Source organism: Mauremys reevesii, linkage group 5, assembly GCF_016161935.1.
Source record: "Mauremys reevesii isolate NIE-2019 linkage group 5, ASM1616193v1, whole genome shotgun sequence".
Lineage (NCBI taxonomy): Eukaryota > Metazoa > Chordata > Testudines > Geoemydidae > Mauremys > Mauremys reevesii.
The window spans coordinates 35,928,845-35,946,021 of NC_052627.1; the positions used below are offsets into that span (position 1 = coordinate 35,928,845).

Sequence of the window (17,177 nt, forward strand, 5' to 3'; positions counted from 1 at the left end):
GGATAAAATACATCTCTGCCCCTTCGATTAAGGCAGCGGTTCTCAAACTTTAGCAAGCCGAGGACCCCCATTTTTATTTAAAATTTTTCATGGATCCCCAAACCCGCCACTCGGCCCCAGACCCCGCCCCACTCCACTACTTCCCCACCATAGTGGCATAGCCAGCATGGGATATTTGGGTGGGCAGGCAACTACAGGGGGGCTGTGGGGGGCCATGGATGGACCTTCTGGCCAGAGGCTCCCCGGGACTCATGGCACATACCCAGCTCTGGGAGGAAATGCTGCTCTCCAGCACATATGGCTCCCGGCTCCCTTCCAGGTCCTACCACTCCATGATCGGGCAGCGCTTTAAAGGGTCCGGGGCTCCGGCTGCTGCGGGGAGCCCTGGGCCCTTTAAATCACCGCCAGAGCCCTGCCGCCCCTACCACGGGGCTGCGGAAGCGGGGCTCCACCGGTCATTTAAAGGGCCTGGGGCTCCCCGCAGCGGCTGGAGCCTGGACCTCTTTAAATCACTGGAGCCCTGCCGCCCCTACCCCGATATAATGGGGTTTCAGCTATAACGCTGTAGGGATTTTTGGCTCCCCACAACTGTGTTATAGTGGAGTAGAGGTGTAGTGCAGTAAGTTTCCTCCTTCATGCGTAACCCCAAGCTAATGCAACACAGTTCTTTATCAATCTTTTAAGAGTGCTGGAGGAGATGACTGGAGTACTAGAGTACCACAAAGAGAGTAGCCTTGCTGCATCATCTTTAACTAGTGACGTGATTCCTTGTTTTTGCTTTCCCATTTTGAGATCTCAGGAGTATGAGAACAGTCTGCTATGGCAACCCCAATGAGTGCCACCGGACTCCTTGTTGTTTTTGTGGATACAGACTAACACGGCTACCCCGATACTTGACACCAATGATTTAAGTTCATCAGAGTCTGCATATCTAGTGTTCGAGCATCTACCTGAACGATGGCTGATGAACAAAAATCCTTTTGTTTTTTTGGTGAATCCCGCATGGGACAATTTAAAAAAAAAAAAACCACAGTTTTCAGGTTTCTGAAAAGCTTTAATATAGTAGTATTTAGAATTATCTTGAATTATCCGTTAGAACTCAGTAGTTAGTGGCATCGGGGGAAGGGGAACTGGAAGAGTCAGGACCAGTGAAGAACTGCTCAGGTGCTCTCAGGCCTTTATGCTACTGTAAAGTGAGTAGCTTTACACTGAGCCGTCAAAACTGTCACTGACAAGTGGGCAGGAGCCCTGTGGGATTGCACTGGGAGGATTAATTGCACCATTGCATCTAAAATACTTGCATTTCTTGTCTGTACTGCCATTGCAATGGTGCAAAGTGACTCAATACTGAATGCTACTGTGGCAAGAGTTGCCTGGGGAAGAGTCTAAACTAGAAAAATTCATTAGTGTTTTTCTGTGCTGCTCCCAAACAATAAAAACACATATGACATTTTAGTCTGGGAACAAGTCTCTTAGCGAGCCTAAGGTAGGTAACGTGGGGGGTGGGAGGAAGGAAGTCAAGAGTTTGGCTTCTATCCCTCTCACTTATTTTTAATGCTGATTTCCCTTTCATCTATTTCTTTGTTGTTGGGTATTTTTCTTCCCCACGTTCTTCTAAATGTCGGACTTTTATGAGTAATGCATCCAATCAGAGCAAATGGATTGTAACAGCCAAAGTAAAGCGATTTGAATATATGAAGTATTGTTATTGAGAAATAACCACAGGCATGTAAATTAGACACCCACAATCCAAGTTCAAGGAACTGCATACACACAAACAACTCTACAGTTGTGGAACATATAAATGAGTTTACACTAGGAAAACTTTGCCAGCCTTTTCCTGCACCAGTGCTACCGATAGCGGAACCTGTAGCGTAGGCCGAGCATATGTATTTCTACTACTGTGCCATCTACTAAAAACTGTGTAACCTGGTTTCACAACAGCTTCCACCACTGGTAGTGCTAATGTAAAAAGATGTTACAGAGCTTTTCTACATACATAAGCACTAAATGTCCAGCATAGCTGTACTCTGATTGGCTGTCTGGGACATTTCAATTTTAGTATAACCATTCAAACTTTTTTTTTTTCCCCTTGTGCCTCAGGCATTAAAAACACAAAATGCAAAAAGTCTGGCAATATGTCACTGTCATAATTTGTTCTCCTTTCTCTGTTCACAGTTTAGCTCTCAGCAATACTTCAGTCAGACATGGGCGTGGCATGAATAGAAATAAAGAGATTTATATGCCAAAACCCTTTAGTTTTACCTAGATTTATAGTAACAGTTTAGGGCCTAAGCTGAATCTCCAATGTGCAGTGCACGCTGCCAGGTATCTCAGAAAAACCCACAACGATGCTTATGCATGCATGCACATTAGCATAGAATCAGAGTACACTGTATAACTTAGGACAGAATATAGCCCTTATTTTGCATTTTGAAACTAGATTGAAAAAAACAAACACTTGCAATAGCATGAATAGTTGATCTTCATATACAAATATACTGAATAAAGACTGGATAAGGAGCTTACTTACTCGCTTTCTTGTGTAGTAACTTGTGAGTGGCCCAGCTTCCCTTAAAACATTCCTGAAAGTGAAAATAATATAAAAATCACCGTTGTCTGGGACAGAATGTGACCTCCACAAAACGGATGACAAACTATATTTAACAAGGATTCTATTACCTATGTTAGCAACACTTAAGAACACTGCTTTAACTGCCAGTGTCAAGACTGGAAAATACTGTATTCAACAGGTTTATAATGCAAAAGGGAGGGAACTGAGCCAAACAGCTGCAACCATTCCACTACAGCAACTTGATTTCCTCTCATCTCCTTGATATTGTCCCACTATTACTTTTTTGTGTAACCAAGCACTATAGTTGCAACAAGGATGATGTAGTATCAGGCAGTTCATAGAATCACAGCAGTCAGAGGTGAAAAGGCTCATTCAATCATCCAGTCCACCTCCCTGCCAATGCATGCTAGGTGCTTACCACATTTCCTAGTGTTTCAACTGGGAAGGGAGGTGTGCAGGAGAGGTTCTCCAGCACAGGAAGTGATTCGCAATATGAAAATGTTTGAGAACCAGGCCTGGGACCACGATGGTCCCCTCCCTGGGTTGTTGGGGCAGGATAATTCCTCTTGCAGCATGCATTCTGCCTGCCTCTGTTTGGGTACCTCTGTAGGGGCAGCAACAGGGTTCAACTGGCATGATGTGCGCACAAATGAAAAATATATGGGTATATGTGTGCGTGTATGCACTAGACAGAGAGAACAGAAATAGGAAATGTAGAAAAATGAATGGAGATAGTGAGCCTGAATGTAAAGCATGGCAAAAATGTGTGTAAATGAAACAATGTATATGGGGAGAAGAAAGAGAGAAAATGTAGATGGAAAGAAGAATGAATAGAGGACTTCATGGGAATAGGAAAAAGCAAAGGAATGAATTAGTACTGAATGGGCAGGGGGTGGTACAGCAAATGGTTGGGAAAAAGAAAATGGATAAGAGTAGAAGGAAAGAAGCAGAGGATAAGGAAAGGATTTGAGGGCAAGCAATAGGTTAAGGTAAAAAACAGTGAGGGAAGAAGAGATTAAAATAGAAGGGTGGCTGAATAAGGTGCTGAAAAGGAACCCCCTTCCCTCGCTGGCAGGCCAACATATGCCATTTCTAAATGGGGCTGGTACTTGGGAGAAAACAGCATGGAAGCTGAAATCTAAATTAATCCCTGTTAGAACAGCAGATGGATTTCTGAGAGTAGGGAAAGAGGTGGATTTGACAGCAATGGGTTGTGTGTGATTTTCTACACACACACACACAGGCCTTGTCTCCACTTGCAACAGCATGTACCCTACATGCCACAGAGAAAAACGAACTCCCCTCACGTTGCAGTATGTTATCTACACAAAGTAGTAAAAGGCTCTGGCGGGGGGAGGGAGGCAGCAGTTCCCTGCGGTGGAAAACGGCTCCAGCGGTGAGGAGCTACTGGAGCCTTTCCCTGCTGCCTCCCCCTACCAGAGCCTTTCCCTGCCAGTGGAGCCTTTCAGCGTGGCAGGGAAAGACCACAGCAGCAGGGAGGCAGTGGGACACTACACTGCTGAAAGTAGCAGGGTAGGCATAGGAGGCACCGCTTGGGTGCATAGAGAGCCATGTAAAGTATATACCCTAAGGTTCTGGCATGTTTTTACTCACCTGAGCAATGTCTCGCTATCTACACTGCTATTCATACCCATACTCGGGGGCATGCAGCGTACATACTCTACATGCCACCTTAAGTGTAGACATAGCACACACCATGCATAATATATACATACATGCATGCATACACACAGTATCACACAATGCCTTTCACACTTTGATGAGTTGCCTAAAGACTATGGCCAGGGTGCCTGACTCTTCCAGGCCAGCCCTCAGTGAAAGTCACTGACTTTCCCCATTGTGCTAAGCATCGCATATCTCTAAATAGCAGGTATTGAGAGTCTTCCTCCATATATCTGAAAGCCTAATTGCAAATAGTGTTCTATTCTTAGCACTAAACTGTCTGTTCTTGTAGATGAAAGTCTTATTCACATGAACATTTTTTGGTTGTATTTAATCACATTAACTGTTTGGAAGAGGGCAATTTCACATTAACTGTTTGGAAGAGGGTAATTCCACTGATTTACACCAACAGCTGAAATTTCTGAGAAAAAATAAGCTCTTTTTTCCTTTATAAGGAAAGCCTAGTGCTACATCTATGAGTTGTGAAGAATATGTATTAAGGTTATAACAACCAACAAGAATGCACTTTTATGTAGAAATCCATGATTAAATCGAGTCTTCCTGACTAGTGATTTAAATCAATTTTATTTAAAGCAGATCCATCGTGCAACTACTTAAATATTGCAGTTCAGGAATCCTAGGATCTAACCCAGCCTCAGAGAGGCAGGTGCAAGTGTTGTGTAGTGGCTATTGCTAAATAATCTAAGCACATATATTTAGCTTATCAATTCAATCTGAAAGGCATTGCGGCTAGTAGCTAAGACTTGGATCTGCCATATAGGAGTCCTAGGTTCTATTCCCAACTCTGCTTGAGATGACTTGTGCAACCTCCCTGTTGGACAATACATTTTGGAGCCAGTTCCTTGACTTGTGCATTTTTTCCTACTGTGGAGTTATATGTTACACTAGATAATGTTTTCACCTCTCTTAGCCAGAAGGCCAAGAGTTAAGCGGCACATTCCATTTTAAAACTGGATATTTAAGCTGCTCACAATATTCAAAAATTGCCTACGGGACTCAACTGGAGAGGGTTGAGGGCATTTAAGACAGCTTTTAGTTACTGAATATGAAACAAACTTTTTTAAATGCACAAATGTGAGAATGAACTTTTAAAAAAAAAAAAAGTTTAGCCTTAAAATTTCATACTCTTAAATACATAGTCCCCATACAAAGAATTATAGAAATGTAGGGCTGAAAAGGACCTCAAAGAGGTCATCCAGTCCAACCCCACCCTGAAGCAGGATTAAGTATACCTAGACCATCCCTGGTAGATTTTTGTCTAACCTGTTTTTAAAAGCCTCCAATGATGAGAATTCAACAACCTCCCTAGAAAATTCATGAGGAGTGTGAGCTTTTAAAAGTTTGAAAACTTTTGGTTTTGAAATAAAATGTGATAAATAATTTTGGAAAATCACAGGGAACTTAACTGAATATGTAGTAGCTGAATTTCATATGGTTTTTAAATCTAAGTAGTGCTGAGTCTGACCATTACTTAGAAGGAAGATCTCCACAGGAATAAGAAGTCTATGGAACGTGTACACAGTACTCTTTGTGCACGCATTATTCATATACCTTAAAGCTTTGTTTCTCAAATATGGCCACCATGGCTGGCCACCAGGGTTTTTTCTTGTGGCGACAGCCTCCTGGGTGGTGACGGGTGGATAGCAAAGCAGCGGCCCCTCCCCTGGGGCCACAAGGAGGGATTGGGCCCTGCCCCCCTCTGGAGCCACAAACACCAGAGGAACAGACAGCCAGTGTGAGTCCCCCACCTTCCTGGAGGTTGTGGGGCTCAAGCTTCCGGCTTCAACCCTGGGGTGGCGGGCAGCAGGCTCAGGCCACACGGCAGCTGGCCCCAGCCCTGGGCTCCAACCGTGTGACTTCAGGCTCCCGGCTGTGGCTGCGCAGCCATGGGCTCTGTCCCATGGCTGCTGGGTTTCAGGCTCATCTCCTCCCCCAGTCATCCATAGCCCCTGCTGCCAACCCCTGCCCCTCACCCATCCACCCCATCACCCCTGGCTCTCGCTGCCTCCCTACCTACATTGCCATCCAAGGCTTAATTTGTCTCCCAGCTGAGTAAGTCTGCTGTGAAAAGTGATATTTGTATGTTTGTGATATTAACAAACATTAGCTAGCAAATCTAAAAAAAAAAAATAGGCAACCAAGAAAGCAAAAGAAACAACAACAAAAAAGACAAGAACATGCAACCTTGTGTTTCTAATCTGGTTAGGTCCAGTAAAGAATAGAGACAACTGTTCATTGTTATTAATTATTATTATTATTAAGTCAGAAAAAAAATCCCAACCGTACATAAATAAATTACTGTGATTTGGACACATGTGCCTATTTTTCTTATTCCTAAAGTAATTAAGTATTTTAGGAAAAATTGCCATAGTAGCCACCAGCAAGAGTTGATGGCCGCACTCTGTGGCCACCAAAAAATTTGTTGCGAGAACCCCTGCCTAAAAAGAGGCCTTTGCTACTACTACCAGAAAAAACACATCCTGCTTCAGCTCCATGTATCAACTTCCTGATCTGGGATACCAAGACACCTGTTTCAATTTGCTACTGGAAAGGATTAATCACAAATAAAGATAATCATTCTTTAGACACAATGAAGAGAAAAAAATGCTTTGTACTTTTCCAGTACCTTTCATTTGAAGATCTCAAAATGCTTTATAACTATAAGTTAACCCTCACAATAACCTTTTGGAAAAGTAATGATAATGTACCTTGACTTTATCCACCATTAAAATGAAGCAATTTTGGGGGTAGAACAGAGTAGCTGGGTAACAAAACAGATGGATATTACCCAACAGTTTAGGACAAGAAGCAAAGAGGAATACTGTATTCAATTGAAACTGAAAGATTAATTTTAGATAGACTAAAGAGGCCTAAGACATGAAACAAAATTCAAGAAAGGGTCAGACAAATTCAGAGTAACCATGTTTAGGGCAAATTTCTAAAACCTCCTCTCTCTGAGAAAGAGAGGAGAAAAACTTCATTTACAAGAAAAGTGACCTTTACCAGGGAAAGGAGAAATGAAGATGACTATAGACCACTAGGGACCTCGCCATCCAGATATAATTTACCTGGAAAGTACACTTAAATACTATGACTATGGGCACTATAGAAAACCCTAAAAAGCTAAAATGTTTAATTTCCTCACTGCTCTGCATTTAAACACTCAGCTTTACTATTGCATAAATTTAACTGTTTGTATTACTACTTATATTTTTAGACATTTTCCATATTGGGCAGTTCTATAAATCGGTACATGGATTTCTATATGAGGACACAGAGACTATCCTCTCCAACCTATGCCAAGAGCAAACAAACTACTAATTAGAAACCATTTTTGAGTGTGGAAATATGTACTGAATATGAATGGATTCAGAATCTTCCCAAGGAATTTATTATTTTCTCTGGAACCTTAGGCCTGTGAATTTTTCACACCCGAGTGACTTACTTAAGCCAACCTAACCCTGGGTGCAATGGAAGAACTCTTCCGTTGACCTAACTACATCCACTGGTCTACACTATGATTTTAGGTCGAATTTAGCAGCGTTACCTCGATTTAAGCCTGAACCCGTCTACACGACGAAGCCCTTTGTTTCGACTTAAAGGGCTCTTTAAATCGATTTCTTTATTCCACCTCTGACGAGGGGATTAGCACTGAAATCGGCCTTGCTGGATCGAATTTGGGGTTGTGTGGACGCAATTCGACAGTATTGGCCTCCGGGAGCTATCCCAGAGTGCTCCATTGTGACCGCTCTGGACAGCGCTCTCAACTCAGATGCACTGGCCAGGTAGACAGTAGACAGAAAAGGCCCGCAAACTTTTGAATTTCATTTCCTGTTTGGCCAGCGTGGCGAGCTGATCAGAACAGGTGACCATGCAGAGCTCATCAGCATGATGTGCACATTGCCAGGGCACACTGCCCAGCCCGTACTTTGAGAAAAGTCTATGTCCGTGTCCTCATCACTCTCGTCACCGCACTGCCGTCGCCTCCTCGCCTGGGTTTGCTTTTGCAGCTTCTGGTTCTGCGCTGAAAAAAGGTGCAAAACAATTGCCTGCCGTTGCTTTGACAGAGGGAGGGGCGACTGACAACATGGCTTACAGGGAATTAAAATCAACATAAGGGGTGGCTTTGTATCAAGGAGAAAACACAAACAACTGTCACACAGAATGGCCCCCTCAAGGATTGAACTCAAAACCCTGGGTTTAGCAGGCCATTGATTTCACAAAACAAAATCAGGTCAATTTCTTGTTTTGATCCACTCCATCTATCTTTTACATCTGCAAACGGTGCAGTACGACTGCTAACCATCGTCATCTCCTGGGTGCTCAGCAGAAGACGGTGCAGTACAATTGCTAGCCATCATCATCTCCTGGGTGCTCAGCAGAAAATGGAAATGACCTGGCGCCCCTGACCAACCTCACCGAGGTCAGCTAAAAGAGCACTCAGGAGTACGACGACGATGGCTACCAATCGTAATGTACCGTCTGCTGCCAAAAGGCAATGAGCTGCTGCTGTGTAGCAACGCAGTCCACGTCTGCCAGTACCCAGGAGATGTACGGTGACGGTGAGCTGAGCGGGCTCCATGCTTGCCGTAATATGGCATCTGCTCAGGTAACCCAGGAAAAAAGGCACCAAACCATTGTCTGCTGTTGCTTTCACAGAGGGAGGGAGGGCGGGCGGGAGAGGGGGGCCTGACATGTACCCAGAACCACCCGCGACACTGTTTTTGCCGCATCAGGCATTGGGATCTCCAACCAGAATTCCAATGGGCAGTGGAGACTGCGGGAACTGTGGGAAAGCTACCTACAGTGCAACAGTCCGGAAGTCGGTACTGTGGACGCAGTCTGCCGACTTAATGCACTTAGAGCATTTTGTGTGGGGACACACACAATCGATTGTATAAAAACGATTTATAAAAAACCAACTTCTATAAATTCGACCTCATTTCGTAGTGTAGACATACCCTCAGGAAGATGGATTAACTACAGCAACAGGAAAATCCCTTTCATTGCTATAGGCAGCATGTACATTACAGAACTACAGCGGCACAGCTGTAGTGCAATACCTGTCCCGCTGTGGCTCCTTGCAAGGTTTCCTGGCTTTTAATAATATCTAGGTTTTCTATACTGTTTTTCATCCACAGCTCTCAAAACACTGTTCAAAGGAGGTGAGTGTTATTATCCACGTTTTACCAATGGGGAAACTGAGGCACGGAGCAGTGAAGTGACTTGCCTAAGGGTTATCTAGCCATTCAGGGGCAGAGCCAAGAACAGAAGCTAAGTATTCCAAGTCCCAGACCAGTGCTCTATCCACTAGATCACATTGCTTATCTGTGTCACATGATTTGAGCTTTAGAAAATAAGCTGTTGTACTATAATTTTGAGTAACTTTCCTTGTATCTTACAACAGTACTTGGTATTCAGGTAGAAGAGTAGAAAATAAGAATCCTTTCTACATTCTGAAGACTTGAGAGGGGAAAAAAACCCTATGGATACTGCTAGAATTTGTCCACAGATTTTTACTGATTTAGCTACTAACTTAAAACACATTGTATTCACCAATATCTATATATAGTACATACTGAAGATGAATCTATATTGCCTGTTTTGCATAAGGCAGCAGGTTACAATGGGTAGTGATGGTGGAGCCAAGCCCACAAATCCTCTATACACAAAACACTCCTAGGACCAAGAGAATCAGAAATACCATTCCGGATCAGCCCAGTGGTACATCTAGTTTAGCAGTCTGTCTGACAATGGACAGTACCAGATGCTTCAGAGGAAGATACAGGATTCTGTAGTGGATAAATATGGAATAACCTACCCATTTGGGAAGTTTCTTCCCAACCCCAAGCAGTTAATAGTTGGCTTATACCCTGAAGCAGTAAGATTCATGTGCCTTATAAATAAATGTATCATAATCCTATTTCTCTCATCATCAATGATACTTCTGACAATTAATTGCACCAGTTAATTATGAACCAAAACATTACTATTTATTCACTGAGGCCAATGGGCAAGGATAAAACTGTTTTACTATTTATTTTATATCTTTCTAATGATTAACCATGCTTGAATTATAGTTATTTTACCTTAAATCTACAGAGCCTATAACATTTTTCCCCAAGAGCTTGTTTAATTAACCTATCCATAAAAAAAGAAAAGCCATATTTTCAAAGCAATAAGTCCATGTTACCCTAGGCACAAGAACATTTTTAAAGCCATTTGATTATCAGGTTCCATGTTAAAGTATTAAATACATATTTTAAAAGAGGACACAACAAATGTGAGGCATGGAGAAAAACTCTTTCCATGCTACAATTACTCTGTCTACACGAGATTGGAATATTACAAACATATATGGGATTACAGAGGCAGTGATTTACACACACAAAATCTAGTCCACATCTAACTTCCTACACAATAACAATGTGATTTCTGTGAAAATAAAAGTAAACACTGCCCCCCCTCCATTGAAATGCCTCATTCCCTTCTTTCTGAAATGCACTGTGAATCTGACAGAGCAAGCTGAACTGCAAATTAACTTGCAGTTAATTAAGTCCAGCAAAAGAGGGTTGGGGGAGACGGAAATAGATGACAGAGCTGAAAAGAGATGTAGGGTGCTAAACTGTAGTAGTGAAAGACACAAAAGGAGAACTGTTTCAGCATTTCCACATGCCTGCATCCAGCCCAGAAGCATGGTCCCTAGTAAAGTACCTTCCTTCAGGGTCTAATTTTCTGGTGTGAACTTTCCTTTAGGGTCCAAGTACAATCTTTCCCCCACTTCGCCTTTGCAAAAGGAACACATCATCCAGCCTAAGCCTAGAAAAACCAAGTGTGTGTTTCTGCCTGTCCACTGTAAACGCGGATCTCGGGGGAAAGAGTGAAAGGGGGGAAAAGTTGGAAGCCTCGCTGGAAGGATCACAGGCCCATCTGCTCCTCACTCTCTCCGAGTCACACACCTGCCCCCTCTCTCCACCTGAAAGCGCCTGCTCACTGCAACCCAAAAATCACAGGACTTCGCAGACAAACCGAAACTACGGCAAGCGCCCGAGCAATGCAGGGAGATGCCGGGGGTTCCCGCTCAGAGCTGGCTCCCCGCACCCCAGCTGGGAGAGCAGCGGGAGCCTGGCGGGGGTGTCCGGACAGGAAGCAGAGCCCTGACTGCAGCCGCGTGAGCCCAGGCAGGGAGCACCCCGGGGCAGAGGGCCGCGGCAGGGGCTTACCTGGGAGCAGAAGTAGGAGCCGTGGATGCCCAGCTTGATGCAGGTTGGGCACTGCAGCTTGGCCTCGTGGCTGCACCCAGCCGTTTCACACACCCGGGTCTCCACGGCCGCCATGCTGCTGCTGCTGCTGCCGCGGCTGCCACAGAAGCGACTCAGCAACCGGGGAGGAGGAGCCGGCGGGGCCCTCTGACTGAAACGGGGGCGGAGCGCCAGCCGCGCCAGGGCCGGCGCCTCCCCTCGCCGCTCACGTAGGGCCGGGCTGCGGCGGCGGCGGGACCGGGCCGCGTGCGCGCGCGCGGGCAGGCGGCTCAGGCTCAAGGGCGTGTCCGGGGCCCTGCCTCGCCCTGTCAGAGCGGCGCTGCGGAGCGGAGCGGAGCGGTCCTCGCTCGCCCCAGAGGCCCTCAGCCCTGCTGGTGCACACCGCTCCCTGCGCCTCCACCCCGCCCCCCACTGCGCCTCTTGGCCTGCTCGCCGGGGCTCCTCCTCACCCCCTGGGCAGACCCCAGCACCACCCCCCCCAGCTCCAGGCAGTCTCTGCTTCCCACCGCCTGCGGGGCCCCACCTGTCTCCCTGGAGCTGAGCCGTCTGGGACTGATGCAGAAGCCTGGCCAGTCTCAGCCTGTTGGGGGGAACAATATGGGGGGCTTGGCTGGGCCCCTCCAGGCAAGTGGGTCCTGAGGGAGGCCGCCTGGGGCAGGCCCTGGCCTGGCTGATCACACTACTCCTGCGGGGCCAGAGCAAGTCCCTGCCTCAGGACCTGCACTGGCAGCTCAGCCCAGCAGACAGTCACCTCCAGCAGGGCCAGTGAATGCCGCCGGGAGGCAGGGCATGGGGGAGGGTGTGTCTGGATGGCCTGGGGTCAGGGTGCTGGGGTACTAGGGGGATCTGTGTATGCTGGGGTGCTAGAGAGTGGGGGTTCTGTGTGGGGTGCTGTGCAGTTGTGGGGGTGCTGATGGGTGGTGGGGTGCAGGACGTTGTGTATTTGTGGCAGGCTCTGGGGGGCAGGGGTGCTGGGCATAGTGGGTCTGAGGGAGCACTGGCCGTAGGGAATCAGGACTGTTCCAGTGTTTTGGGGGGGGGGGCTCTGTGGTGTGGCATGGACCCACCCCCGAGGGGAAGGGGCATGCTGGCAGCACAGGACTGGGCAGGCCACTGTGTACCTGGCAACTGCAGGTTTCTAAATAGTGCCCTCACACTGGGCACGATGCTATACCCCAGGCCAGCCGCTCACTCCAGGGACCAACCACCTGCATCATGCTCCATTGCCCCCCAGGGGGGCCCACAAAAGGTTAATCTGGCTTTGCCTCTGAGCAGCCAGGCTGGGTCAGACCAGCAGCACTGAGCCCCACCCAATCCGCAGGGCTCGCCAGGGAATGCTGGGTGCCGCACAGGCGGTGACAATAACTTTGAGCCCCGACCGACAGTCGGGTCTCCTGGTGTCAGGCTGCTTCTGGGTCCTGTTCTTCCTCCTAACAGGAAACCAGGGGCGCTGGAACCATTTGTATAGCAGGGGGTGCTGAGAGCCATTGATCCAAACTGTAATCCCTGCATATCATGGAAATGGTTTCAAGCTAGTTCCAGCACCTCCGTCCCCTGCTCTCCAAGTCACCCCAGGTCTGGGTGCATCCCCATGGCCTCCCACTGGTTTGGCACTCCTATAAAGGGCAGATGAGAAAGATGATGTTCCTATCCTCTTATCTTGGGCCACGCAGTGTGGGTGCTATGAAAAGATGTTCCAGGGTTCCCTAGCCTTGTTGGAATTGGCCTGGTTGAAACATAGCCAATGGGCATCAGCTAGCTTGCACACAGCATAATAATACAGGGAGACAAAAATGCAGCTAGAACACTGGAGGAAACTCTTGTGAAAAGTTAAATAATCAAAGTTGGCACTTTATACAGCCTTTTGCATCCAAGGATCTCAAAGCCCTTTCCATAAGTTGTACAAAGTGTAATTATTTAATTTTACATGAGAGAGAAACTAAAAGTATTGTTATTTGCCATGTGATCTCAATGTCCATGTGCAGCAGAGAGAATATACTTTTATAAGGTTTTATTTGAAAGACCCGCTCTTCATAAACTGCATGCTATTCAATATGACTACTCAGACCGAGGCCATGGCTACACTCAAAACTTCAAAGTGCTGCCGCGGGAGCGCTCCTACGCTTAGAAGTGCGAGTGTGGTCGTGGCACCAGCGCTGGGAGAGAGCTCTCCCAGCACTGCAGGTACTCCACCTCCACAAGGGGATTAGGTTACAGCGCTGGGAGCATAACTCCCAGTGCTAGGGCACTGTTTACACTGGCGCTTTACAGCACTGTAACTTGCTGCGATCAGGGGGCTGCTTTGTCACACCCCTGAGCAAGAAAGTTGCAGCACTGTAAAGGGCCAGTGTAGCCATAGCCTGAGTAAAACATGACACATGGCTGATGGGACAAAGGCATCTATACAGCAATTAAACATCTATAGCTGGCCTGGGTGCTCCAAACCCACTGAAAAGTATGTCAACATTGCCATCTAGATGCTGACCACCCCCACAGGCCACCAGTTTGTAGCCACCGTTTGGTGTAGACGCTTAGGATTATTGTCTTACAGGTATGTGATGCCATTCATAAGACACTGGTGCTCTGGGTTATAAAGCAGGGTAATGCTAAGGAGACTGACAGCTTTCCATGCAGGGGGGTCCCAAACTGAATTTGTACAAAGAAAAGGGTATTTCTCCCCTGTGCTCCCAGGGCTGACTGATCACCATGACAGTTTTACGAACATAAATGCAGAGTGGACTGGAAAGAGCAATGCTGTGATAGGATCTTTTGGAACTCAGCTCTGTTTACTATAATGAATAAAGGACAGTTTGCCCCCAGGATCACTTTGGACATTAATGGTGTGGAGATTACTCTGGTTATCCTGGGAGAACTGGCTTAGCCTCTGCTTCCTTGTTTAATGAAGCCATCCAAAGGCTATTTGGACAGTTTAACTATTGCCTCAGAATGGCAGTGGAGTATGTATTTGGCCATCTGAAAGGAAGGCGACACTGCTTGTAAAATAGGTTGGAAGCTGCTGGAAAAAAATCTTGCCTGAATGTGACATATTAGCAGAGGCATTTGAACAGGGACCCAGGGGTTATGCCCCCCCCCCCCGTTTTTAACAACTATAAGGGTGAGTGACGGGGAAGGGATAGAGAGAAGTGAGCAGGGGCAGGGTCTTGGGGGGGGCGGAAAAGAGAAGAGGCAGTGTGGGATCAGGGCCTTGAGGGAAGGGGCAGGGCAAGGGTGGGCCCTTAGGGAGAAGGGGCAGGGTGAGGGTACCTATGACCCCCCCCCACACACACACACTTTTAGGGACCTTCTGTCACTCCTGCATACTAGGGTACAATCCAGACTAAAGAGCAGCTGTGTCACCTCTGCCCTGCAGCCTTGGGTGCCTTACAATGCCTTGCTGAAGTGACTTCCACCTGAGCTGCTCAGAAACAGCCTTCCAGCATGCAAGCCATGAGTCTGTGTGTAACTGCAGCCTGGTAGCTTCACTTGGATTACACTCTGGTTCTCATCAGCCTTGTTTATACTGCAGGGTGACCCCAACACACACCCAGTCTTAGATTTCCCCCCAGTAATATATGTCTTGTACTGCCCAGCCCTCTCCTGGACAATACAAGTTGTATTAAGTCTATTATTTCTTTAAAAGAATAATGTGACATCTGATTATTTCAGAGAGTTATTCAGATACGAAACACACTGGATTAGATAAAAGAGTAAACAAGTTTATTAACTACAAAGAGATTCTAAGTGAATACAAGTAATGTGGCATAAAAGTCAGAAATGGTTACAAGAAAAATAAAAGATAAAATGCTTCTGGTGCCTAACTTAACAAACTATGTTAAATTCAAAGCAAAATTTTTACCCTATGCTTTCAGCAGTCTTATTGACCAAACTTCTTAGCTAAGGGCCTCTCCCCCCAAGTCCAATGGCTGCTTCTTTTGTCCCTTCAGGTGTAGTGAATTGAAGGTGTGTGTGTGTGGGGGGGGGGTCTTCCCCTTCTTTTTATACTCCTGTCCCCCCTTTGACAAGCTTTTCCAGCTGGGAGAAAAGTGACAGGCAGTCTGGGTGGAAGGGCACTCCATGTTGTTTCTTTGCTAAGATGTAGCGTTTTTTGCCCTTGGCCCCTTATCTGCCAAAGAATGGCCACTTAGCAGGTAATGGCCCATCTGTCTTGTTTACACTTGGCTGAGGTGTCAGATTACCTGTTGTCTCTGAGGAACTGGTTTGGCTGCTCCCCAGACTTCTCTGGAAACCATGCTTTTAGTCATGATCTCAGCTTATGTTTATAACTTCACATATAACACTGCTACTTGCATTTTGCCATTATATTATAGGTCAGTAAATTACAAGTTTTTAAGTGATACCTCACAAGACATGTGTCAAGGTTCCTCCCCCACTCTGAACTTTAGGGTACAGATGTGAGGACCTGCATGGACACTTCTAAGCTTAATTACTAGCTTAGATCTGGTAACACTGCCACCATCCAGAAATTTTAGTGTCTGGATCACTTTCTGTCCCCCCAAAACCTTCCCCTCCCTGGGCAGCCTTGAGAGGCTTTTTCACCAAGTTCCTGGTGAACACCGATCCAACCCCTTGGATCTTAACACTAGGAAAAAATCAATCAGGTTCTTAAAAAGAAAGCTTTTAATTAAAGAAAGAAAGGAAAAAAATCTCTGTAAAATCAGGATGGAAAATACTTTACAGGGTAATCAAATTTATATAGCCCAGAGGAACCCCCCCTCTAGCCTTAGGTTCAAAGTTACAGCAAACAGAGGTAAAATCCTCTCAGCAAAAAGGAACATTTACAAGTTGAGAAAACAAAAATAAGACTAACACGCCTTGCCTGGCTATTACTTACAAGTTTGAAACATGAGAGACTGATTCAGAAAGATTTGGAGAGCCTGGATTGATGTCTGGTCCCTCTTAGTCCCAAGAGCGAACAACCCCCAAAACAAAGAGCACAAACAAAAGACTTCCCTCCACCAAGATTTGAAAGTATTTTGTCCCCTTATTGGTCCTCTGGTCAGGTGTCAGCCAGGTTTACTGAGCTTCTTAACCCTTTACAGGTAAAAGAGACATTAACCCTTAACTATCTGTTTATGACAACATGCCTTGAACAAAATTACAATGGTATGTAGGGTGTGAACACAGGGGTATATTCTGTCACATGCAGCTATCATCTCAGTGTATTTTGCACAATATTTATGAGAGAAGGGGAGATGGACTTTGTAGGGAGGCGCCCTGGCTCCCCGCCACGCCTGAGAAGGACGAGCCAGACCAGGTGCCGGAGTGGGCGGAGCCACCGCTGCCTATTCCCCCCCCCCCCAGTCAAGGGGCGGGACAGGAAGTATAAAAGCCTGGCCCCAGCACTCAGTTGGGCAGAGGCTGCTGGAGAGGACAGATGCTGGTGCTCCTGCTGGGCCTAACCTTCCTTGTGCCTGGTATCCAGAGAAGTGCTGGCCTGACCTTTCCCAGGCCTGGTACCCTGAGGAGTTGCCTGAGCATCCCCTATGGCCAGTATCTGGAGGAGTTGCCTGAGTGTCCCCTATGTCCAGTATCTGGAGGAGCCCATGGTCTGGGACCCACTAGATGATGTTGGTGAGGGACAGGTACCTAGGGAGGGGGAGATTAGAAGCAGCCTG

General features: G+C 46.5%; 1 protein-coding gene across 1 annotated transcript in view; it reads right to left on the reverse strand.

Moving 5' to 3' along the window:
- METAP1 (methionyl aminopeptidase 1) overlaps window positions 1-11,713 on the reverse strand; it is a 33,553-nt gene extending 21,840 nt beyond the window's left edge. Inside the window, exons 1-2 of the mRNA XM_039541898.1 lie at window positions 11,503-11,713; window positions 2,534-2,585 (exon numbers count right to left, since the gene is read on the reverse strand). Of these exons, the coding sequence (XP_039397832.1) occupies window positions 2,534-2,585; window positions 11,503-11,616 (166 nt within the window). The 5' untranslated portion in view covers window positions 11,617-11,713. The remainder of the gene's footprint in view (window positions 1-2,533; window positions 2,586-11,502) is intronic.
- Between the last annotated feature and the right edge of the window lie 5,464 nt (window positions 11,714-17,177).